The sequence below is a fragment of the Hakea prostrata genome, chromosome 6 (genome assembly GCF_041222555.1).
Source record: "Hakea prostrata isolate BN-2017 chromosome 6, UWA_Hpros_2, whole genome shotgun sequence".
Taxonomy (NCBI): domain Eukaryota; kingdom Viridiplantae; phylum Streptophyta; class Magnoliopsida; order Proteales; family Proteaceae; genus Hakea; species Hakea prostrata.
This window is the reverse complement of record NC_142605.1, coordinates 33,529,509-33,554,915: the sequence shown is the minus strand read 5'-3', so window position 1 is coordinate 33,554,915 and position 25,407 is coordinate 33,529,509. Positions and strand designations below refer to the sequence as shown.

General features: G+C 37.5%; 3 protein-coding genes across 6 annotated transcripts; 1 reads left to right on the top strand and 2 right to left on the bottom strand.

Annotated features, from left to right (window-relative positions):
• Positions 1–719: 719 nt before the first annotated feature.
• LOC149013463 (SPX domain-containing protein 3-like) lies at positions 720–2,974 on the bottom strand. Its single transcript, XM_089158667.1, is given in 4 exon segments — positions 720–1,724; positions 2,021–2,099; positions 2,101–2,187; positions 2,596–2,974. Coding segments are annotated over 4 exon segments (789 nt in total). The 5' UTR covers positions 2,842–2,974; the 3' UTR covers positions 720–1,347.
• A 1,327-nt stretch (positions 2,975–4,301) lies between these two features.
• EMB2794 (Tetratricopeptide repeat (TPR)-like superfamily protein) lies at positions 4,302–10,794 on the bottom strand. The gene is made up of 3 exons (XM_089159803.1): positions 8,147–10,794; positions 7,656–7,779; positions 4,302–4,977 (listed from the first exon to the last, which is right to left on the bottom strand). The coding sequence occupies exon 1, from the start codon at positions 10,691–10,693 to the stop codon at positions 8,390–8,392; it is 2,304 nt and encodes a 767-aa protein (XP_089015929.1). The 5' UTR covers positions 10,694–10,794; the 3' UTR covers positions 4,302–4,977; positions 7,656–7,779; positions 8,147–8,389.
• Positions 10,795–10,996: 202 nt separating this feature from the next.
• Positions 10,997–24,016, top strand: PRMT7 (protein arginine methyltransferase 7). 4 transcript variants are annotated; one of them, XM_089158285.1, is made up of 14 exons: positions 10,997–11,404; positions 12,409–12,643; positions 15,225–15,350; positions 15,798–15,962; positions 16,050–16,168; positions 16,258–16,331; positions 16,551–16,822; positions 17,776–18,012; positions 18,592–18,665; positions 22,238–22,331; positions 22,416–22,565; positions 22,707–22,781; positions 23,085–23,181; positions 23,381–24,016. In XM_089158285.1, exons 1-14 carry the CDS (start codon positions 11,070–11,072, stop codon positions 23,536–23,538), a joined length of 2,211 nt encoding a protein of 736 aa, XP_089014411.1. In that variant the 5' UTR covers positions 10,997–11,069; the 3' UTR covers positions 23,539–24,016. The 4 variants fall into 4 exon arrangements, with proteins under 4 accessions (XP_089014411.1, XP_089014410.1, XP_089014409.1 ...); XM_089158284.1 differs by having other exon boundaries at positions 16,258–16,361; positions 16,560–16,822; XM_089158283.1 differs by having other exon boundaries at positions 16,258–16,361; positions 23,381–24,015.
• Positions 24,017–25,407: the final 1,391 nt, after the last annotated feature.

Sequence of the window (25,407 nt, the reverse complement as noted above, 5' to 3'; positions counted from 1 at the left end):
TTGTATTAGCCATTTCTTCAACCTCTAGATTAACATCGAAACCTTCGTCATTAGAGTCTATCATTTTAGACTGTCGACGGTGTCTGTCTTCTCTTAGAGCTTCATTTCCATCCCTTCTATTTTGGGAGTTGTCCCTTACCCTTGCCTTTGCCTCTTCCCGGCGTTGGGGAATAATTTCCAATTCTACGAGGATGCTTTTGTTTGCAAAGGTGGGGGTTGGAAAAAAAAAATGTGGGTCCCATGTCTAGTGGGGTGAGGGAGAGAAAAAGAAAAAAAAGGATTTGTGAAAAAGTGATAGTGGTGGGTCCCATTTTTTTATTTTTTTAAATTTTACCATAAAATCCTACAAAATTTGTTGAATTTTTAAAAAGCCTTAGGGTGACAAAGTTGGATTATCATTTTACCATTCAAAAAAACTTGTCTCTCACTTTTCCAAATCCAAGTAACTAAACAATATACACTTTTAAGAAAAGTAAAAAAAATTTACTTTTTTCAAGAATTTTCTTATCCTTTTTTCCCACTCCTCCTTTATTTCAGCAAACAAACGTGATCTGAGGAAAATGTGTAGAGCCAAATGCACCAGCAATTCAAATCACTCATTGACGGAGGGAAAAAAAAAACTCACTGACAAAGGAATTTTTTATTTTAACCTCCATGGATTCACACAATGACACCTCGCCTTCCCCCCTCCCTTTGCGTCATCTAACCTTATGGGCCCCATGAATATGCTAATCCGTAACAAATAAGTTGGTAACAAATAAGTTGGAACTGTAATTGAAGTTACAAGTTACAACAAGGTTTCCCTTTTCTTCAAGTAAAATTTCAAAAGTCAAAATTTAAAACAAACAAATTCATTTTTGCAAAAACTATTTTTTCTATTATTTATAAAGTTCTTATGCCTACAATACATCCATTTACTCCAATTATAAGTGTTTCTATGTCAACAGGATTACAATAAGGGAATACATTTCCACAAAAAAATAAAATAAATAAAGGCAAAAATATTTTATCTACTTCAATAGAGCATCTATGAGTGACTCATTTAGTTGTACATGAAAATAGGCAGTTATGACCGTTCGACATTTAGAGAATGGTCTGAATTGGTCACATTTCAAATTTTATATTAAATCTAATCATTTATATTTTTTTTCTATATGTCATACAACTTCTCTACAGTCATACTCGTTACCTTAAAATTTTCAGAACTTTATTTTGCTCCTTTGCTAACTCTATTTAAACTAAAACTGACGTGTGAGTAGGAGACCCATGGGTCTACTTCTGTATGAAATTCCAGTCCCGGTCGGATTCGCTGCTTCGAAAAAACATGGCAGTTTGATATCTCCTCTATCAGGGAATGGGAATAGGCGAAGGAACAGACAAGGATTTAATGAGATCAGAGTCAACCAAGTTGAGAGGAGGAAGAGAAAACTCGCTGTAAGTAGAGCTTCCTCTTCTCATCTCCTGCATGGTCAGTAAAGCAGCAATTGTATTCCTGAAAATGCTCTGTTCGGCTACCAATGTTGCTTCTCTTTCTCCTCTTTGTTCTCTTTTCTCTCCTTCCTCTGCAGCAGGGAACACATCATCTATGGTGTTCTCACACTCCTTAACAAGCTTTGAAACAAGATCCGTCGTAAAGAAAGGTTGGCTCAACACCTTCTGGATGAAGGGCAGGCGCAGCAAACCTCCAGTTCGCTTGTCATACTTCTTTAGGATCTTGGCCAATCCTGCAACACTCAATTATTTGAGTATTCTTGAAAGTTCATAAGCAATTTTGACTTATGTTAAAGAACAAATTGAGATTAGCTGCTTCATGAATTCAAAGGTTTAGAACCCACTATTATATGGATAATTCCAAGGAGATCCACGGGTCAGTTTGACCCTTTTTTTAAGGATTCAAAAGCGTTTTCAGCTTTCTCATCTGGGTATGAGAGTTCTCATGGAAAGAACCCATTGAAATGGTGAGTTGATCACTTCTAAAGTACCTCTCAGGAGGAGTGACAGGTTTGAGCCTATTAAATACCTGTGTAATTGATGTTGCTGTAGTTCTCCAAAAGCACCATTTCACCATGGAAATTGACAATGTCTTTTCTGATTTTTCCCCATCTCTTCTCTGTAATCCACCTCCGAAGGCTGGGTACCATTCGGTCCCCATGTAGCAATCACCTTCTGGATCCTCTGTTGCAACTCCTGTATAAAAGGAATCACCATTAATTCAACATTAAGTCTCTGTTTTCCCATATATTTCTTGTGTAGGGATGCAAGGAGAGAGATGAGCAGTACTAGTTGCATTGGTAAGAGTTCAAACAGAGGAAACAAGGGACTATAGATCCCCTAATAGCCATTAATCAATGTAAAGCTTTCATGGCTTGGACAAAGTTGTTCCGGCAAAGGAGAGTCTGGGGGTCTGGGCAAAAGTTGAGAGGCTCTGTTTCTACTAAGCACATCTTCCAAATAACCCACATTAGTTCTGGTTGGGTTAGTTTGACTCAAATCTGAACCAAACGGACCGGTTGCTGCTTCCTCTGGTCTAAAATAACTGAAACGCAAATTGCTCTAACGGACAAACAGAATTAAAGAATGCACAACAACACTGACCTTATGGCGGATTATGAAGTCCTCTTCTTGCTCAATGAAAAAGGAATTGAACTTGTCGATCTCAGCATTCAACAAATAGATGAAACCCAACTCAGCCTTCCTATACTCGGTTGATCCTCCAGAAATCGAAGGCGCAGAGGAGATAAGCCTTACAAGCTTCTTCAGATCCTTGTAAGCGAGGAACTTGTCTTGCCACTCCGGCAAACTCTCCTGAATTTGATGTTTCAGTCTCTTCCCGAACTTCATGACTTGAGTTGTTCAAACTCAAAACAGAAACAGAAACTGAAAAATAAAAAGCATAGAGACAGGATCCGAGAGTAAGGTAGGAAGAAGGGACGAAGAGAGGGTTTTATTAGTGAAAAAAAGTAGCATTAGAATATTTGTGAGGATATGCTAAACGTGACGAGAGAGGGAGGTTTCGGTGGGTAGAAAACCTGGAAGACACGTTGAAGTAAAAGCATTCTCAGCATATTCGGTGCTTTTGTTCACTAATGCAGACGGTATTCCCAACGACTTCCTTGTTCTTAAATGGGAATTTTCAACGCCACCCTTAAATTATTCTTAAATTCAATGTCACCCTTTAAATTATTCAATTTATCAATTTAGACACTTTGATATTAAGAAATTAATATTAAGTACTGACGTAATGAATTAATTTTTTTGAAAAAGACAAAAATACCCTTCAACAAAAGAACTTATGCTACTAATTTGTCTTTTTTTCTTACATCTTTGTAATTTCTATTTCTTCATTTTTATCATTTCTTTAAGATAATATTAAAAATACAATTAATTAAAAAATGACTTAATTATAAGGGATCTGATTGATAAATTAAATAATTCAAGGGATGACATTAATATTAGAAATATCCCAGGGGTGGCGCTGAAATTCCTTTTCTAAATTGTGACTGGTGAGGTAATGGAAATGGAAAGGGATGATGCCACAGAATCTCCTTGGAATCTACCATTCACGCGAAATGGCTTATTTAGTGTTTGCCTGTATTTTTAAGTTTGACGTGGAAAGCGCATCGGGTACTGCAAGAGTATATGCATGAAAGAAACCTAGGAGATGCTTTCCAAGTTTCCTCGTTCTACTGAACTGGGGTCCACTAGAGCGCACTTAGTCGTTGATCACGGCCGTTTGTGTCAATGTAATTGTATGGACGGTCGAGATTTCTTCTTATTAGGGTTCCGTGACTGGGTTGGTTTGACTTTTCGCCCAACAAATTTTAAAAGGGTTTAGTTGAACGATTAAACGGTCTTCACTCGTGACTTTGAAAAGAACGAGTGGGCCAGAGAAGAATTATAGGGTTAAAAACTTAAAATATTCTCGAAAGAATCTACGAAAATCCCATAAAGATCTAGAAACTAGAGAAAATTCGTAACATACCTGTCTAACCATCCAATAATAACTCTCGCCTGCCGAGCCAACTTCGGTTGGATCTTAAAGACCTGAAGATCCAGCCAATGGGAACAGCAAGAATCGTTATTAGGTTTGAACTTAATTTATTATAACCATAACTGAGATTGTTTGTTTGAATGTCAATTTCTTACTTCTCCATAAGAAACATACCTACTTGATTAGGTAAGGCTCATGCAATACAGACCAAGTTCTTTAAATCTTCGGTTGAAACCATGCTGATGGCGTGATGAAGTGAGACATAATCATTAACAGATAGTCAAAGCGCCACATTGGGCTTTTATTTTTTTTGTTTTGTTTTGTTTTTTTTTTTTATCATCATCAACACAGTCTGGTTCGAACCTGAGAGTCTACATAGGAGTTTGATACCACTATACCAGAAACACATCACATCAAAGCTTATATATCAGCATAGAAGAGTTAACAGAGAGATTCTGAGAGCCAACATTTGGTGGCTCCAAGCCTTCCTTTCCCTGCAATTCCACAACAAAGGTCACGACTCTTTTCATCCACCAGCTGAAAATTTAGGAATTCTGTACACCAAAAAGAAGGCAAACATATATAAGATTTCCAAGGACATCCATTAGATCACAATGTGGAACACTGGATTTTTTTCTTCTTCTTTCTTTTTCACTTCACATTTCTTGTAAGAGGCTTTCAAGGTCACAATATGTACTGCAATCTTGTTATAGTGACATGGTCTTTCCCTTGCCAGAATCGTTATGTTGTAAGCTTCAACAAACAAAAATGTTTCCATGGTACTGATGGACACAGAATTATTGCCACTCTTTTTTCCCATCTAGTAAATAGAGCTTCGACATAATTGCTCATCCACAAACATTCAAGATTGTATCAGTCTGGCGTGTTCCACAACGTCTGCATCCTTGCTATATGATATATGTCTGACCTGATTCTTATTTCCAAATACTGATTCCCATTTTTGCTACCTCAAAACCAAAATACACCTACAAAGACAACAGAATAAAGTCACATACTGAATGTGGAAAACATCAAACCTAAAAAGGACGAATAAGATATTATAGTCAAATAAACTATGTATTTTGAATTGGACTTCCACTGAAGGCAACTGAATATTATTGCATCAATGATGCTCCGAGTTATGCTACATCCTGGAGATATTAAAAAAAGAAAAAAAAAGGAATCTGTTCTCTGATGCAAACCTTTGACCTCCAGGTCAAAATGGGTCAACCTTTCCACTGCACTAAGGTCCCTCCATGCTGTGCATATTCCAAATTAGTTTTTTGTAGGGGGAGGGGGACTGAACCATTCAATGACAGTTATAATATGAGAACTGGTATGCAGTAGACCCCCTTTCAGAAGCTTATAAGTTTCAGCACAGGGAATGTTTTCAACCCATCCACTAATATGGCATCATTATGAAAAAAATAAAAAACACAAACTCCATGAGACAATCAGGTTTGAGACAAGCATTGAACAGCAGAGGAATGCAATAGAACTGACAATTTGCAGCATTGTTGTAAGATTCCTGTGACATTCAAAGTTAAGAGGTATATCAATTTTCCAAAATAAAATTTAACAAATATTGGACTTCAATCTTCTTTTTTATTTTTATTTTTTTAAGTCACCAAGTGTGGTGGCATGCATGACTGTGATGGGCTGTTTTCCTTTTCATTGTAGTTCTACTTAAATATGAGGGTTAGCCATAGACTAGATAATTTATAGACAGCATCTTCTCGTTCTTGGCCCTCAACAATATATGTCGATGCTGGTTCCACGGACACCATCTGGTAGCAGTGGGCTCTTGATCAAGTTCCTCATGGTTTAGAGATCTCTATACCCCAGGCTAGAGCAACACTTATTTATGGACGATCATTTATAGGGCACTGATGGACTACTTCAAGGACTATACTTTTGTGAAACAGTCAGAGGATAATTTGATTCCAGCAGCAGCAACATTCTAGAAGTTTTGATCCTGCTCGGGACAGAATGCAGTTGTTTGACCTTAGGGTCGGCTAGGTGTGACTTGCTCATATTCTTGACTCCCATATCTTTGAGACATTGTAATCAAACAAATATAATTTATGATTTATAAAATGGTCACAGTTTTGTCCCTATTCATTCTTAAAGCATTTTTAGGTTATTTTAACTGAGCTAAATGTGTTCAACTACTGCACTTTGTTTGGTATAGGCAATGTTAGAGAGTGTATATAGCAGTGCATAATGTATAAGTGAAACTACAACTTTTGGGTGCATTTTTAAAATGCAAGGGTTTCACTATGTTTAGAGGACCTAAATTAGGCTCTTAGTCCTATAAGTTCATAACCTGCTTTGGCCATTTGGACCTAGAAACCCTTCATCAAACTATTGGTTCTGGTGGAAACATTACGGACTAAGTTGAAACCAAGCTTGAAAATGAAATCTTCAACAGTTGAACCTTGAAGACAACAAATCTGGCAGTCACAATGAGATAACCAGAGAACATTGAATTTCATTTGTTTTCGTTTATTTTTGTTTCAATAAACTAGAGCGCTACCATGTTATCTCACAATGGTTGAATGTAAAGGGGAAAAGAGAAGCTGGACAACTTCCGGTATTTGTGAAGATGAAGTTCCCAATTCCAACTCTGATAATTTTAAAGCATTAGCGGATTGGATGAGGAAAAGGTTTAAGTCCCAGGAAGGCAGTCTGCCATTGGATGTGGTAGGCATAAGTTCAACCATTAACATCTGCGGTTTCTCCATTCTGAAATTTTCACCCAGGTCATGTTTGAATGAGTATCAAAAAGATGCTTGTAGAATTTTAAACTCCACTTATCTGCAAACATAATTGAATATTAGGATGAAGAACCAAGGAAAGAACTTCACATGAGCTTACACCACAGAGATCAACCTAGAAACCATTAAGAGATATATAACTAGGTAGATGATTACACAAGCCTGGGTCCCCTGGCTTTTCTTAATACGGAGTTTAGACATCTGGAGAAGGATGCCTTGAATATTCATATTCAAGGTTTCTTGATCTGTACATCATTCACTTTTTGCTTTAAATATAGGAGAAAGGGATCAAACATGACAACAGGTCTATCAAGAAAAAGAATCACTTTTTACCAATAAGAACCACATCATTCAAGTATGCACTCGAATTCATTTTTTGCACCAAATTAGGTGGTGAATTCAAACTGCTTGCTACTCCATAAAGTACATATTCAGCTCACATCCACAGCTAGCAGAAACTATACTTTCTAATTTGATAAATTTAAAATTCTGAATCTTTGTTCCCTGGTGAGATCACCTTGATTATGTAAAAAATATGAAATAATAAGGTTTCAAAGCTGCAGATACTCATTAGGTTAGATAATCTACGTTGCAGCCTATGACTAATGTTCTGCACCTGGCACTAGGTGAATAAGGATATATTGGTCAAAGCTGATGGAGCAGCACTTCTTGTAAGCGAATAAATTCAGGTAGATGAGCAATTTGCATTAATGTCTTTAACGTATGCTACAATTAGATCACATGTTTCTTGCTGATTGACAGTGACAAAAGAGAATCATTACACAGTATCCTCTATGCAACAAATACCTCAGTCATCTAAGTCAATATTATTTCATATCTATCTTGAAAGGCTTTAACCATATAAACCAGATAGAGAAATCAATCACCTTTGCTGCAGGTAAGTAAAGCTTCTGCAAATTCACAAAGCACAAATCAAAGGCTTTTCGTTTTACTCTTGCATGTAGAAGAATATTGAATGTGCACATTTTCAGCCATTATGGGACCATCAATCTGCCACAAATTTCATGATTGTAAGCCCGTGAAAATATAGTTAGTGAGCAAATACACATTCACACCATTACTTCAAAGACTATTTACAATTTACTGGGTAGAATAAGCAAGAAATAGTCAGCAATCTTTGGAAGAACAGAGACTTCATCAACATGATATGGTTATTTCTAAAGAATCAGAACATGATGGACACATTGTTACAGTAGAAGCTATTTCAATTTTTACAATCGCAAATGTCAAAATCAATGCCTTCAATTCTCCTTGTTCAATCACGTAAGGAGATAAAGGTCAGATGCTACAAGGGAATGAATATTTTTCCTTCTAACCAGAAAAAAAAAGTTTGCAAATGCTTTGGACCATAGCCAACCTGTGTGGCAGATGCTTGGACTGAGACTGGTATACTTCAGTTCCCATGTGGAAGAAATCAGGTGACAGGTTGCTGCAGCAAACCGGCATTGAATACTATTCCTTCCACTAGTTTTCCCAATAACATGGAAATGTCATCTTCATATCTCATTGCTTGGGTACTTCTTGAAAGTGAGATGTTACTGTGACCTTGGCAAACTGAATTTATGAACAATAACAAATGGAGACAGACAAGCATTAGAACTTAAGTTTGTCCACTTGGTACAGACATATTATCATCATTTCTTGTCAGATTCCTTCTAGCCATTTCACTTTGCAATTCAGTTGCTTCATCAATTTTTCCCATCTCCTGATACTTCCTCGCCAAACAACTATAAACAATCTCATCAGGAACAATACCCTTCCCAATCATTTCATCAAACTCACACCTAGCTTTTTCAAGTTCACCACATCGTGCTAGCCCCGAGATCAATGATGTGTAAGCATGCAAATCAAGTTCGATACCATAATCAACCATTCTGTTCTTCAAATCAAATGCCTCATCAAGCTTTCCAAGCTTTAAGTTCCCGTCCATTATAGATGTATAGGCAACTTTATCTGGGGTCAAACCCTTCACCAACATTTCATCAAACAATTTCTTGGCTTCTTCAAAGCAATTATTTTTACAAAGACCATCAATAAGGGCTGTATAAGCCAAAATATTTGGTTGCAAACCCATCTCTATCATCCTACCAAAATGATAGGTTGCCTCTTGAACTGATCCATCTTTGCACAATCCATCTATTAATGCACAGTAAGTTACAACAGTGGGAACAACACCAGAGTCTTGCATTTCATGTAGCAAACTGACAGCCTCTACTGTATTACCAGCCTTGAAATAAGCATCCATGATCGTTGTATATATGACATGATTTGCGTCTGTTCCACTTCCTCTCATATCCCTGATTAAAACCTTTGCTTCTTCAGCCTTGCCTTGGTTGCAGAGGCCCCATATTACAGTCCCATAGAGTAGTAAGTCAGGCTCAATTGATTGTCTCCTCATTTCTTTTAACAAATCCAAGGCCTTTTCTACCTTCTTATTTTTGAAGTAACCATTAACTAGGGCAGTGTAGAATAGTTGGTTAGGAACCACCCCGTCTTTCACCATTGCCTTGAAAACTTCTTCTGCTTCTTCTACCTTACCTTGTTTGCAAAGCCCATCTACTAAAGACGTATAGGTGACAATGTTAATTTTGTTTCCTCCAAACACCATTTCTTTAAGCAATTTCACGGCTTCACCCAAATTTCCTGCTTTACAGTTTGCATCAATCAGAGAAGTATAGGTGAACTCATTGGGAGTAAGGCCAACCAACTGCATGTCGACAAAAAATTTGATTGCTTCTTGCATCATTCCTTCTTTGCAGAAGGCATCAATGAATGTACTAAAGGTTACAACATTGGGTTTAAACCCATTTATCTTCATCTCATGAAGATAAACAAATGCTTGAGGCATCTTTCCATGTTTACAGAAACAATTGATCAATGCATTGTATGTAATCACATCAGGATCACAACCTACTTCCTTCATTTCCTCGAATAAACTCACAGCTTCCTCCAATAGTCCAACTTTTCCATGACCATCAATGAGAGAATTGTATGTGACGTTGTCCGGTGTCAAACCCAACTCTCTCATCTGAGCGAACAAGCCTCTTGCTGTTTTCAGATCCCCATCCTTGCACATCAAATCTATCATTATATTGTAAGTGAATACTGATGGGACTATTTTGGCTTTAAGCATTTCATCAAAGAACTTCCTTGACAAGTTTCCATTTCCCGACCTAGAGAGCCTGTGCAGGAGATTATTACAAGAACGTGACTTCGGGAATAATTTGACACTATTCATCCTTGAAAAGCATTTCCTTGCTTCTTCCAGCAACCCTAATTCCGTCAAAACACCAAATAGAGCATCAAAAACTCCAAATCCTGAATGGCAGACACTCTTCGTCGACCACAAAATGTCAAAAACATCTGAACCAGGTGGAACTTGCCTCAAACAAATCAGAGCTTTGAGAACTTCTTGGGCATTAATGTACATTTTGGCCCTAAACAGTATGTGTACAAGAATACAATACGATTCACTAGTATGGCAATAACCAGCTTGTTTTCCAGACCAATTGAAGAACTTTAACGCTAGTCGAGCATCATCCTTCAGCTCTACCAATAACCTGGAAACCTTAATTGGCGCTAAAACTGAACTAAACAACCTCAGAACCCTAACATCATCCCACCGTTCTTCCCGAATGATCTTACTAATCGATTCTCTATCCAAATCTTCACCTAACTTGTCAGGTTTGGCGTCGGTTGCAAAAGAGAATCGAATCACATACAAGAAACTAGTGAACCAGTTAAAGACAGAGGATGGTAAAGGGGAACCTTTTATAGCACCACGCGATGGAAACCTGTTGAAGACACAAAGTGATCGATTAGAGCAGGAAATCGATAAGAAGGTGCTTATTCTTCGAGAATTCCTCCGTCGAATGCCGTGGATATTGCGCAGGAGAAGTAACATCTTTCAGGAACCCGCTCCGATTACTGCCATTGTCGGAGCTCAGATTGCCGAGACTCTTGGTGTGAAGATTCATTCCATTTCGTTAAGTCTTGAGTTCTGATTGCCAGCCACTAGGGTTTATGGTTTAGTGTACTCTCTGTTGTCTACATATCAATTGGTCAACATCAGATCGGATGATGATGGCCGCTTGATTTTTGACTTTTTGACTGAAATTCGTTCAAGTGGGACCCATAAGAACATCTCTCCATTCATAGGGAGACACGTGTAGTTATAGAGCACAGTATCCTTCTATCATCTCTTTCTTACTTCTCTGCGTCAGTCTCTTCTCGTTTGTCATTGCAGTGTTGTTCATGACACAAGCCATGTCTCAACGTTCATGGCATTCATTATCTTCAGGAAATTGTTATGTAACCCTAGCTGTCTCTATTTAGCTCCGCGCAGCCCTAAGTTCATTGGTCACAGCAAGTATAAGGTTTTCCGAAGCATGAATTCAGAGTCATCTCAGCGTATGTTCCAGCTTAAATTCGATCCTTTGACTGGAAACTCTGAATGGGTTGTGGTCGAAGAAGGCGAAGATACTGAAAGTTCATCTAAGGTTCTTTTGTCATCAACGTCGTATCTTGATATGCTTAATGACTCCCAGAGAAACAGAGCCTTCCGTAAAGCCATCGAAAAAACTGTAACTAGGGCTTGCCATGTTCTTGATATCGGGTAAATTTACTGTTTGGAAAGTTTTGGTTATATATTCAGTTTTGTACTCGGAATGGGACTTCCTTCTGTGCTTATGGTGGTGTTTGATGCGATAATTTGAATATTCTGGTTTCATTCAGTTAGCGGAGTAACCAATGAAATAAACTAGGGTTACTCTAAAATATATTTCTTGTTTTATCAATCATGTAGATTAGTTATGTTTTCAAATTTCGGTCTTCATTATGAATAGATAATGACCAATGACTCACATTGTTTATGATCATATGTTTGGATGAGCACAATGGTTTGTTTGTTGTGGTGTTATTGGTCCAAATACGCATGCACTTCTGTAGTAGTTCTGGGTGCTTTGACTTTGGGTAATTCAGTGAATCAAGGTATAATTTCAGACGTGTGTCAATATCAGCCTCAAAATTTGCAGTCCACTAGTTGGAATATTGGACTAATTAACATTTTGGCAACCAAATATTCTGAAAACTTCAGTTCATTTAAATAATATGAAACACTCCCAAAATGATGTCAAGTCAGGTTCCAGAAACTGAAATTCCATGAAACCAAATGAGATAAATAACTTTGTCTGGATTTTATTTTGAAAGAATTGATAATGCATTACCTTTTGGTGCATTCCTGATACTCACATTCATGTTTGAATGCTATAAAATGATTAACTTCCCTCCTTTGACAGTCTCCTACCCATTCTGATAGTCATAACCTTTGGTCAAGTTACCAAAATTTGTTTAGCTTGTCATATTGTCTCTTGGATTGTATTTTGTCTAGCTACAATGACAATGGGATGTCATGTATTCTAGTTATTGTTAAAAATGAAAAAGCAATAGTTAAGCATTAAATCTAGATACCAAACCAAATAGATACCGAATATGACCAAGGTCTTGACGTGGTATTTCCTATACACTTTTGAATAACCTTGGTTTATCAGCAACCCTCCAATGCAGACAGGATCATCCCTCTTCTGGTGCCTTTGCTTACGACTGTAAGTTCTTTTGCAGGGCTGGAACTGGCTTGTTATCCATGATGGCTGCACGAGCAATGAACTCCAGTGACTCACAGCAACTTATGGGTTCCAAGGGGATGGTTACAGCATGTGAGTCTTACCTTCCCATGGTTAAATTGATGCGGAAAGTCTTACGAGTAAATGATATGGACAAGCAGATCCATATCATCCATAAGCGCTCAGATGAAATCAATGCCAGCACCGATCTTGCATCTCGTGCAGATATATTAGTAAGGGGCATTACTTCTAAGTGTTCCATTACCTATTTAAGTTTCATTCTAATGGTTTTAAGTATGACTTCAATCTTTCATAACTGATGCTTTTCACTTCTCAGAATTGATAATAGGCCATCTAATGGGGTTCTAATCTGCTAACAAGATAACTCAAACAAGAGATCCATTAGAAACCATAGGACAAAAAACAGAGAAAACCTGTTTTGCTTACGAAAATAAGGGTCTGCCCACTTTATAAGAATCTGAATACTGGCTCATGAGTTCTAAAAAAATTCCTACTGTTATAAAGAATTCAAACAAAAGGAACCAAAATCAAGAGCAGAACTCAAGTATGAAATCTGAAGTTATAGGAGCCAACTGAATGCAAGCTGACAGAACAGTTCAGATCTTATAAGTAATAACAGAATCTAAAGATTAAGAGCACAATCGCAGGGCATAGAAATAGTTTATATCTAACCTGAATTTTTATTAGCAGGATAATGATAGAGAGAAGATTACAGGCCAGGTATTCACATAATCTAACCCAGAATCTGCAGGTACATCATTGAATTCAAGACATAGCTCCAAGTTCTGGCTAATTTCAGATAATCTGGACTTGTGAATTGTTAAAGTTGATGGGAGGTCTGTAGGACTTTACATATATTAATGATAGTTGATTGATAATTAAGATATAAGAAAGAAAATAAAACATAAAAAACAAATCCTGACCTTTCTCTTTCAATTAGCAAGCTATGGAAGAGTGCTATTCCAACCATGACATCTTGTAAAAAAAATTAAGGCCAAACAAGATTCAGCCTAGCTAAGGATAACAATGGCATTTAAAAAGAAGGGGAAAATAAGACTGATGACTGATGAGAATCTCTCAAGATTTTGGACTGGAGAGATTCCTGATTAAATCTGGAACCTGAGGGGGAAACAAACTGGCTGGAAACTGCACACTATCATGACAACCCAGTTCTGTCAAATCCTGCTGGAAGATTTTCTGGTCTTTTCCTCTTTTTGGTATTGATGATGGTAACTTCTGTCTGCATCACTTGGTGTGTCGAGGGATCAAATTTGACGTTTCAGGTTTCAGTCGAAACTAAAATTATGGCCAAAATCATACATCCATCAAACATTATTTGTTACAAAGAGTAGTGTGTGTGGAGTCAATAACAGAAAAGACAAGAAATGAGTCACCGCTGTGCTCAAATACTAACCATACAGTCTAAACTCCTGGTGGTGAACTTATGTCTGGATGGATTAAATCCACTTGCATGATGCTGCTGCCTGGCTGTCAAACCAAGTTAGCCTTTGGCTCTATCATATAAGTTGGCGACGTCATAGCATAGTGGAAGAATTTGCTCTAACAGGTGTTCTTCCTCCTGTTCCTTTCATTTTTCAGTTCTTTAAAAAGTTGGGGGGTGCGGAGAGTGGAGTCGCAAAGGAGAACATATGTTTCTTCCAGGGTTTCCAACGCCGGGGTTTTATGATCTCAGGGTCTTAGCCAATGTCCACTATTTTATCCAACCCCCCCCCGCCCCACCCCAAAAAAAAAAGAAAAAAAGAAGAAAGAATTGAAATAGGAAAAAAGACATGTAGCTCTGTATACAAGATCTACGTACACAAACATTGAGACTTGTTAGAATGGAATAAAAAATAGCAGAACATTTTAAAAATACCACACCCCTTGAACAGAAAGGTGACAGTTAGCCTTGGCCCAGTTTTTCCTGCCTGGATATCGAAGCGGTGCCCAGGTGATGCTTGTTTCAAAATTCTCAAAATTGCCACTTCTTATATCTGAAATCTTATTCACTCTTGGTGGGCCTAAACAGCCCAAATTCAGGCTTTTGGAATCCATAGATGCATTAAACATACTCAGAACTGGATATCTCTGTGGCAAACAAGGGTGTACACTGCTACTAAAGCATTGTGGTATCTGCTCATTTTGTCAAAACCTTGGATTCCATGTGTTTAGCTCCCTTTTTTCCTCTGATCTTTGTTGAAACTGATATATACGTTTGAAATTTTATCTTACAACCAAAATTTAAAAGCTTGTCCTTATCTATAAAACACCTGGTTGCTTCTAGCTGCCTGTGTGATTTCAAGTTTTCCTTAAAAGTTTCCTGGCTGTAAACTTAATTTGGACAATTTCTGTGCTGGTAGAGTTCCATGATAAATCTTCCCAGATAATCTTATCTCAACTTGACCAAGGAGACAGAGTGTCATGATTGTTAGCCAATTATGCTAAATTCACTTATATGGACCCATTGGTGACCTTAATCTACATTTATATGTCACTGTCTCACTGATCCTAACATGGAACCATAATGGATGGTAAGATGTTTTCACTTCTATAAGTTGTACAGCAACCCATGATCTCAGGATTGCAGTGTTGATGTTAACCAATTTAGCAATTGATTAGGTTGAGAATTTGAAAATCCTAAAACATTATGGATTTTGATGTGGCATTTCCACAGGGTTTGGTGCTTTTAATTGACATGTACATTTTTCTGTGAGTATCGGCTCTCAGCTCTATGCCTGTATGTTTTGATTCCTTGTCTTCAAGTTCATTAAGTCCTTTCAATTCCAAATGCAGGTTAGTGAAATACTAGACTCCGAGCTATTGGGTGAAGGACTAATACCAACTCTTCAGCATGCACATGATCAGCTATTGGTGGTTAATCCACAAACAGTTCCATACCGAGCAACTACTTATGCCCAGGTGCTTAGTCAAACTGATTATGTGCATATCTGTTTATTTTCTTGGAATTTAATTTGGGGTAGCGGATTACATGGAAAAACATTATTATAGTCAATACATATATGAAAATTTTCATATTTCAATGGATCATATAGATCATGAGCTGGTGACTTTCTCTAACAAAATAATTCAAGATATTGTCTAAGGATTTTGACTTGAGTCAGCTAATTCCATCCTGCCCTTTATGTGGTGCAAGTCTGTTTGTATTTGTGAATTTCAGTAGATGCACTACAATTTCAATTTAATTCATGATATTGTCCAAGGAGTTGGTTGATTGACTTGAGTCAGCTAATTGCATCCTGCCCTTTTATGTGGTGCAAGTCTGTTTGTATTTGTGAATTTCAGTAGATGCACTTCAACTTCATTTTTTTCCTTCTTTTAAACTGTGTGTTTTGTTTTGTACCTCAGTTGGTTGAATGCACATTCTTATTGGAGCTGCATAATTTACATCATAATGAAGCCAAAGCATTGGATAGTGTGCATCTTGCCCCTGCGGGGTTGGAGAGGATCATATGTGCCAAATCAAAACAATATGCAATGCATTGTGATGCAATATCAGAAGAGTTAAAATTGGTATGGACATCAATTGACTCTTAAGAAGTTATAAAATTTTGTGGGACTGCAAGTCTTTTCTTCTTTCTGAGTTTTGTTATTATCTAGTTATCAGAGCCATTCAAAGTTTTCGAATTTGACTTTTGGAAACGACCTGAAAGTCATGGACAAAATGACATACACATTCAGGCAACTTCTGATGGTAAAGTTCATGCTATAGTTTCATGGTAAAGCTTTTTTATGCTGTAATGATCATTTGTGTTACAATCTTGTCTATAATGATTTTGCAAGAAGTAACTTTTATTTCCTTTTTCAGGTGGCTACTTCAACTTGATTATGAAGGGACAGTCTTCTATTCCACTGCCCCAAAATGGATAAATTCCCCTAATGGTAGTAAGGAGAAACAAACAGAATCATATTGTGAGTGAAGCATTTTTTTTGTCAACTACTGTAGGGGCCAAAAATTTAGGTTTCTTTTCTGCCTAAGGTTGTGTTTCTCAAGCTGAAAAATTCCAGTAAATGCAGAATGTTTGGGATAAAAAAGATTTTCTTCCAAAATTCTACGGCATTCATTAGCTTGAAAGAGTGTATATGGATTTTTACTTATAGGTGCTGCAGGTTGGTGTGACCATTGGAAGCAATGTGTTTGGTTCATTCCGGGTTTGGGAATGTCTGTATCCAAGAATCAGAAGGTTCATATTCAAGCTGTTCATGATGATACTAGCATCTCATATAATCTTGAATATGATGACCCAACTATAGTCCTTAGGCCCAATGACTTGCATATCCAAGGTTGCCAGCTTATACTATCACCAGAAAGAATTGGAATGTATGGAGACAGAGAATGGAGATCATCCATGTCAATGGCTCTAAGAAATGCCGTAAGTTCCCCCCCCCCCTCTTCCAATCTCTGTTTGTTACATAAGCAATATGGTTTAGTACTAATGTGGAATCCCAGGTCACAAAATACTTTACAGTGTTTGCTATGGTTCCATTCAATTACTAAGTAGCTCACTCAGGAAGGGGCTGTGATTATCTCAAGTTAAAGATAAGTGAAATGGTCATGATTTGTAATTAACCAAACAAGGGTGGGTCACTTGATAAGACTGAAGGCCACAAGGGGATTTTGCATTTATTATTGTTGGGTTTAGCTTGGAAGTGATTAACAAGAAGTATAGGGAGTAATAAATGAAAGATGAGCAGTATTTTAAAAAGTAAGAATGAAAAAGAAGGAAAACAAGGAATCTTTGGAAGGGGAAGTCCATGGTTTTCAACCTTTGGATTTTGAACCAGGGTTGGAGTGAAAACTTTTAAAATAGAAGGATCCCTTAAATAGCTTTTGTTTGGGCCTTAAATTTCAGGCCTAGGTTTGCCTTGCCATGGTATTCTGTTCACACAGTTGAGAAAGAGGGAGGGAAGGAATTAACTGTCATCTTCAACTCTGTGCCAACATAACCAGTGCTGACCTTGACTTTGAAACTCACAACTTCAGCAAAGGTTTTGTGCCTAAAATGTTCGGGGAAGGTCGTCGAGCTCTTGGGATGGAGAGATGAAAGATCAAGAAGGATCTGTTTCTCTCTTGCAAAACCAGACCATGTTGGGACTGAACAGGACAGAACAACATTGAAGAACGGAGAAGAAGAGAGAGAGAGAGGGAACTCACTATTCAATTCATTCTCAATCCAAATTCCAATAACATGGTACATGCATATAAATAAAGGAAATCTGATATGAAGAAAACACTTATTCTAGTTTGGAGACTTGAAACAATTAAAAATTATTTAAATTGTTCTCTATAATTTGTTGCTGTGTTATAACATGCTTCCCTTTCCAGGTGCAGAAGAAGATCCCTTCTTTATGTGTTGTTGCAGATGATAGCGTGTTCTTGACAATCCTTGCTTTGCATCTTTCACCAACTTCACATGTAATTTCGATGTTTCCGGGTCTACGGGAGAAGGGTGCACATTATTTGCATGCTGTTGCTGATGCAAATGGTTTTTCCATAGATCATTTAAAAATTATTGGGAAGAGAGAAACGAGCTTGACTTTGGAGGATACTAATCAGGAAAAGGTAAGAAACTAATGATATACTTTCAGATGTTTAATTGGAATTTGGAAAAGACCATAATGTTAAGGTTCTAGGTCCCTTGAGGTTTTATGTCTCTGAATAATTGTTTCTTTTATTGCCTGCTTATTATGAGATCTCCTCCATAATCCAGAATGTTAAATTCTTATGTTGGCTTGGTTCTACAACAACTAGACCCATTTCTGATGCATACACAATTGTGGTTATCTACAACATCAAGAAGAACAAGCCTTTTCCCAACTAAATGGGATCAGCCTACACAACTATGGTTATCTATGAGACTACAATAAGTTCCCACACAGAGTTGTAAAGTGATGAAAAACCACTTTGTTCACCCAAAGGCTATCAAATTGTTGTTAAATCTGTTCATTTCTCACATCATCAAAGTTTTTTGAAAAGTTTGGAATCTATTACTAAAACTGTACCATGTACAAAAATAATTGAGCCAGAATATACCTTTCAGGAATTTACTGCATTCATGACTTGCTTGTTCTCAGTTGTGAACCATTTACTTAATATGGGTAGCTGCATTAAATGAGTAAAATGACTTCATTTTGTTGGTAGGTTGACCTGTTAGTTGGAGAACCATTCTATCATGGAAATGAAGCGATGCTGCCATGGCAAAATCTGCGGTTCTGGTAATAACATATTTCGTATCTATTTAATGTTTTTTTATGCATTATTTTTCCTTTTTTTTGTTTTTTTGTTTTTTGTGGAGGGGGGGGGGGGGGGTAATGTAGGGGAAATTCTGGAGAAATTACATTAGTGCTGAGTGGGGAACCTTTTCTTTATTAAGTCAAAGAAGAGTTATGTTAGGTACTTGACCAATGGGCCAAAAGCTGATGGAGTGAGTTGAGTTAAGCCCTTTAACCTATCCCATACTAGGCAGGCCCAGACTAACGCCCGTACACCATAGTGGGCCCCATTAGGCACGTGACATACCACCATGCTTCTGCAGTTTTTGTCCTTGATGGCTCTCATTCTGGCGGTAGGTAGTCCTCTCCAAGCAGCTGCACTCTGCTTTGTCTTTTCCCTTCTTTATTTTTTTTTTGGGGGGGGGGGGGTGTGGGGGGCGATAAGTGGTCCTTTCTTGGGAGCTTTTACTATGCTTCATGTAGCCCTTCCTGAGTTTCAAATGCTTGACGTGGCACCATCTTTGATACTAAATGGTAGATACTTGATCAATGCGCCAAAAGCTCTGAAGTGATGGAATGAGTTGTGTCATGCTCTCTAATCTATTCCATACTAGGTGGCTAATCTAGAGCCCATACACTAGAGTGGGGCCCACTAGGCACATAACGAGTTCTTTTATTGAAGAGAAAGTTGAGAAAGAGAAATGAACATGGGAATAGGGTTTCAGCAACAGTAATACATTATAGTCATTCAAACAATAGAGAGGACAGTGCACTGGTTTTCCGAATACGTATGCAAAAAAGAAACCCTTTGATGCCTAATTTAGGTTCTATGGGCCCGACAACTTAAGAAAACTTAAAATTATATACATAGTGTGGTTTTGTAATTCCAAAATAGTTTAGGATCGTTTGAAAGAAATAAATATAACTAGGATGGAGGTTCCTAATTTCACTTTGACCAAGATCAAACCGAAATGTATCAATAACATGTGCAAATTTAGGTCAAACTTTGGCCCGTTTTGCAGGTCAACTCCCAGTGGCAGTTTTGGTTGCTCAATGATGGAATTTTGCACTGAAATTGTTGTAGTGTCTATTTAAGATGTTTATACATGTTTGAACCATAGGAAAGAAACCCCCGTGGCTGAATTTTGGCTTTAGGCCATAGTTTGCTAGTTTACACCATACTTACAGTATCCTTTCCTTTATTTAGATATTTTATTTGAAAAGATATAGCATTTGATGAGAAAAAAATTTGAAATATGCTGAAGGTGGGCATGAGGCTTTGTGTTATTATTCTTGTTTTTTGTTGTTGTTATTATTATTATTTTGAGCTGGTGTCTATTTAGACCCAGATTGTATCTCTGTAACATCTCTTTTCCACTTCCTTTTCAATATACATGAATCCTTTTAGCTCATAAAAGACCTATAAAACTACAAACAGTTGCATGATCAACAAATTGAAAAACTATTTAATGTTACAAATCCACAATACATCATTTGAAAGTGTCATCGTAGACACCTAATATAATAAATAAGTTTGTATGATACATTATAAGTTTACAACCATAAAAAGCAATACCACACACTATTGCAGGAGCCTAGTAATCACTATGCTGCCTCCGGGACCAGTGGAACTGAGCCTCAACTTCAACTACAAATGCCAGCCTTGTTATACTGTACCTGAAGAAATGATCTCGAAGTTCACCATAGCAAGCATATAGGTGGATGGTCGACATATGCAAGTAAGACAACTTAGGATATAGGTTACCAGACTATGAAGGTGAATATGTGGATCCACTGTAACTGGTATTCGCTTGAAGACTGGTTTGATAAATTTTGGGGTCTGGGTATGAGGAACTCTCCACAAAATATACCATGTGACTGAAGGAGAGATATAGTGATCACAATCTCATACCCTTCATATGTGCCATTACTTTGCATTGTATGAGTCCCTAGTGTAGAGTTATTTAATTTTGACATAAGTTTAATTTCAAGGAAAAAGGATTGGCCATAATATTTGAATGCTGTGCAAATCATGATTCTTTTCAAACAAACGAGCAGTACATGCATTGCTCCACAATGCCTTGATATAGCCAAATATTGAAGCCATAGAGCTTTTAATTGATATTCCTCCATGGTAGGTTGAAATTCAGCCAAAATATGGCCTCTTATGTGCAGATGCGGAGCTACGTAGTGGCTGAGGGGGGGCCATGGCGCCCCCGGCCAATTTTAAATTTTTTTTTGGTTATTTTCCTTATTTTTCTCATTCCACATGTGAAAGGCCACTATTTGCACCCTCCCACCCCAAGAATTGAAAACAGTTTTTAAAGGTAAAGATAATGGGTATAAATGCCATTCTCGATAATTATTCAACGGTTACCACTAAAGCACTATTTTTAAGGAAAAATTAAATCCCAATTAGAGACTAACTCATAGTCCCTAAAATTTTTCTTACTCATTCTTCTTCTTTCCATTCCTATCTATTTTCTCTACATTCTTTTCCTATTTTTTCTCCTCTTTCCTCACACGTAGACGTTGGAATTTATTCCTAAATCTTCTCCACAGTCAAGTATTCTCTTTCTCAATTTACTTTTTTCTCTCTCTTTTTTTATTTTCTCTCGATTTCTCCCCCCTCCCCTCTCTCTCTCTCTCTCTCTCTCTTTTGATTTTTCTGTTATCTTTTTAAAAAATCACGAAGTAAAATGATTTAAGAATTTTCTAAACAATTTACTTTTTAAATTGAAAATATTTATTTTGAATTATTTATTTCCATAGATATTAAAGTGTATTTTTAATTGTGGGCTCCACGTCCAAGTGTGATAAAATAATTCAGAGATGGGACCTTAGTGTCTCTCACCTGGGCCCACACAATGTGTGGTGAAAAGGCGTTAGTGTTCGCCCGACGTGGTGGTGATTTGGATTCCTCATTATTTGGCCCCATCATGTTGAATCTTGGCTCCGTCCTTGCCTATGTGAATGGTTTTATCTTTCTTTTGAATAACCAAAACATTTTTGTCATTTCTATATCTTGACTGAAACTTTGGTAGAAACACTGTAAACTTGTTGAGTCCTTTGTTGCTTCATTTCAACCACGATAGACATTCATCTTGTTGCTCTTCCATTGTCAAATGGCTGCCTATGCTAGCATTCCTTGGGAATTGGCGCATAAATGACCGTGGCTGACTTCAAACTTTTGCTCAGTGATCATGCAGGCTAATAAATACTCTCTATAAACAGAGTCACTAACTTCCAGTTGTTGGCCAGGTCAGAGAGATGCCATTCATTGCTGCAAATAGTTAGCCTTAATACCAAATTATTTGGAAATGGGGCACTCTTCCTGAGAAACTGTATTTCTCAGTATTTCTCATGGCAAGAAATCATTAATCTCCACCAAAAAGTAACCTCACCATATTCACTTGAGCAGGGATTTTTTTCTACATCAGAATTATGCATTATGTTGTTGATGATATGATAAAAAAGTCATCATGGTAATTATGTGTTGCTTTTCTGAGTTATCATGTTCATCAGATGAAGTTTCTTACATCTGCCATCTTTTACCATTTTAAAACTGCATGAAGGAAGGATAGGACCGTGCTTGATTCTGTCTTATCAAAGGATGCAAGGATCATTCCTTGCAAAGGAATTCTAAAGGGTTGTGCAATGTCACTTCCTGTGAGTTGGTTCTCTCTTTATGTTTGCTTGATGCATATGTATTTATACTAGGCTTATGAACTTAGTCCAGAAAATTTTGTGCAGGATTTATGGAGTAGTCGTCGCTGCCTGGGAAGTATTGAAGGATTTGATCATTCTGTAGTAAATGCTACATTAGGGGCCTGTGGTGATGCACCTGCGTCACTAGAATGTCCTTGCCTCCCTTACTTTATTTGGCAGTGTGGGGAAACTAAAGTAATTTACAGACTAACAAGACCTCTATCTTCCTTTGTTTCATAATAGTTTTTGATGGACAGAACTTACTGGTTTCTAGAATATCCAGATGACAGCGTAAATGATGGTTAACGATGCAACTGTTGCTAATAAATTTTTCAGGCACTCAGTGAGGTATTTACAATTATGGAGTTCGATTTCACAAAACCACTAGCTCCATGTTCTGGGAAGGCCAAGGTATTACCTTATCTTTTTAAATGGGTGGTATGCATATCATGCTCAGGCTGTGGCTTAGAGTCACTCTGGAAGTAGTTTGAGCTAGATCATTTTGATGGCATATCTGATTTGGGAATTATGTGGTGCCATGGTGCCTCTCTGAAAACAAGATGCCGGATCCCAAATCATTCATCTCTTCGCACGTGCATTATTTGAATCTTTGTCATGGGGATGCAGTGAAAACCAGTATACTGTATGCATGTTTCTTTCTGGAGATCTGGAGTAGGGGCTTTAGTTCTTATCTCATTGTGTTGTACATTCCAGGTTGGATTCATCAAATCCGGCACTTGTCATGGATTTGCCCTTTGGATTGATTGGCTATTAGATGCAGATAACTCCATTGTGTTGTCAACAGGACCAGGTAGGCTTCAGCTGAGCTGAACTCATGGATTTTCTATTGGTCGCCTTCTTACCTCATCCTCTTCCCAGCCCCTCTAATGACATGCATTGCTTGGTCATTGAGTTTAGTGGCTTAAGTAGATTGGTGATGATTATTTTACAGCCTTTCAACCAACTTATGAATTTTCTAGTAAATGTTTCATGAGTCATTTTCCTTTCAGAACACAGATATTGGAAACAAGGAGTAAAGCTTCTGTCTAAGCCAGTGGCCATTGGAATCAATGGATCATGCAGTGTTGACAACCTTTCTGGCTTGGAGATTGAGGCTTCCTTCAACTCATTAAATGGAGAACTTGCTATAAAACATTATTTCTTGTGACTGGGATTCATGGCTTCAAGGATCAGGAATCAGAATGGTGAATCAGCCAGCTTGTGACTTAGGGGTGACATTATTCATTCCGGCTGATTCTTGCTGTGCACCATTTCCGATTTTTAAAACCATGCAGGGAGTACAATTCTCTGCACTCATGGTGGTACCCAAGGTGATTATTTCTTCCTCTAATCCTTTATCCTTTACTCAATTTTGAATCTCATTAGCTCTGCATATAAGCTATTAAGGTCAGTAGTGTTGTTGAAATTACTTTGGGCTAAATTTTTCTCTCTACTTCTCACCCCCACTAAAAGTTCCATACCTTCTGGGCTTATTTGAAACTTAGGCATTGTTAGATGGTGAGAAACCTAAATGGATAGTTTTTTTTAGAAAAGAAGTGGGGTTTCTCTCTGTCATTTTTGTTTTACACAAATGGGATTCAGATATGCAGAGACAAACTGTAGAGTTTTTTTTTTTTTTTGGTGCTAGATTTTTTGTAGGCCTGCACTTTGCTCCTAATATTAAATGGGAGAGGAATCCCAACAGTTTGATGAATAAGTGCAGAATCTAGGCTGCTGCCTATCCCAGTTTCTAAGGTTCTGTAATTTCCAAGTTTGATGGATAGAAGCTCACAGTGCAGTCTTACCAAGTTCAAACTTCAAATACATTGAGGAACATTCCCTTGAGTGAAAAACAGAGAGTCCAGCAAGTTACCCAGATTTGATTTTCTAGAAGCCCAGATTGGCAACACCGCTCATGGGCCTGGCACAGTTTAATTGGAGAAAAAAACCCTATTGGAAGGGCTTTACTGGAAAGTGGGCTTTGGGCTGAGAATTAAAATCTGGGAACATGCATGGGTCTTTTTCCTGAAGACGATTAAATGTAGTGGGCGGTTTCCAGAAACGGTGCCTTTAGGCTAATTCAGCTTTACAACTTCCTGTCGCATAAAAAAGCCAAGATTAGGAAGTGATTCTTGGAAGGGTGGTTCAGGACAGAATTGAACTCTGAATATTGCACATTAAATGTGCAACATGTGCTGCCTACGGTTGAGATCGAAATTTTGATTGAGATTTTGATCTTAACTGTCCGTTTCGCAAGTGGGTGATAAGCGAAACAGACTGTTGAGATTTTGATCTAGACCATTAGCAGCATGGGGCTTTGTATTTAATGCACAACATTAAAGTGAAACTCCGCATGACAAGGCCTTGGGATTTACGTGGATTTGCTTGACCCTACTGAAGATACACAAATTTTTGGTTAAATAGTAAAATAAATACAAAAAATACCACAACGTGATGCCAAGTACAATGATAGATGATAAACATATCATTATGAAGTAAATGGTGGCATCAAGCACACATCTAGAAGATTAGGGGTTCCAAAGAAAATGCAGAAAGAAGAAAATTTTGAATTGAAATTACTGAGTTTAACATAATTCAAAAATTTCCCAAGAAACAAGAGAAAACACAAAGATAAATCCAAGTAAGGAAATGTAGAAGAGAGCGATGTATATTACGTAGAAATGGAAAGAGCAAACCCTAATGGAATGAGTTGGAAATTTCTCATGTTGGATGGGAATCATGAAGTATACTTCCTGGGTGGAGTTATCTGAATTCTTTCACGATTATAGAATAAGATTGCCATGATCATCCATTAGTACTCAGCTTCAATTCTCTTTTTCTTTGTTCTATTTTTTATTCTTTTGGAAGTTCTAGCCTTACGAGTACATGAAGTGATTTCCATGGTCTCATGCCAACTCAAATTTTTGTAAGGCTCTTCCAGACAGGTTATAGCTATCATCCTGGGTTGGTGATTTGATGAATATTGATTTTTAAAGAAAATTAAAAAAATGAGAAAACTTCTGTGTCAACCACACGC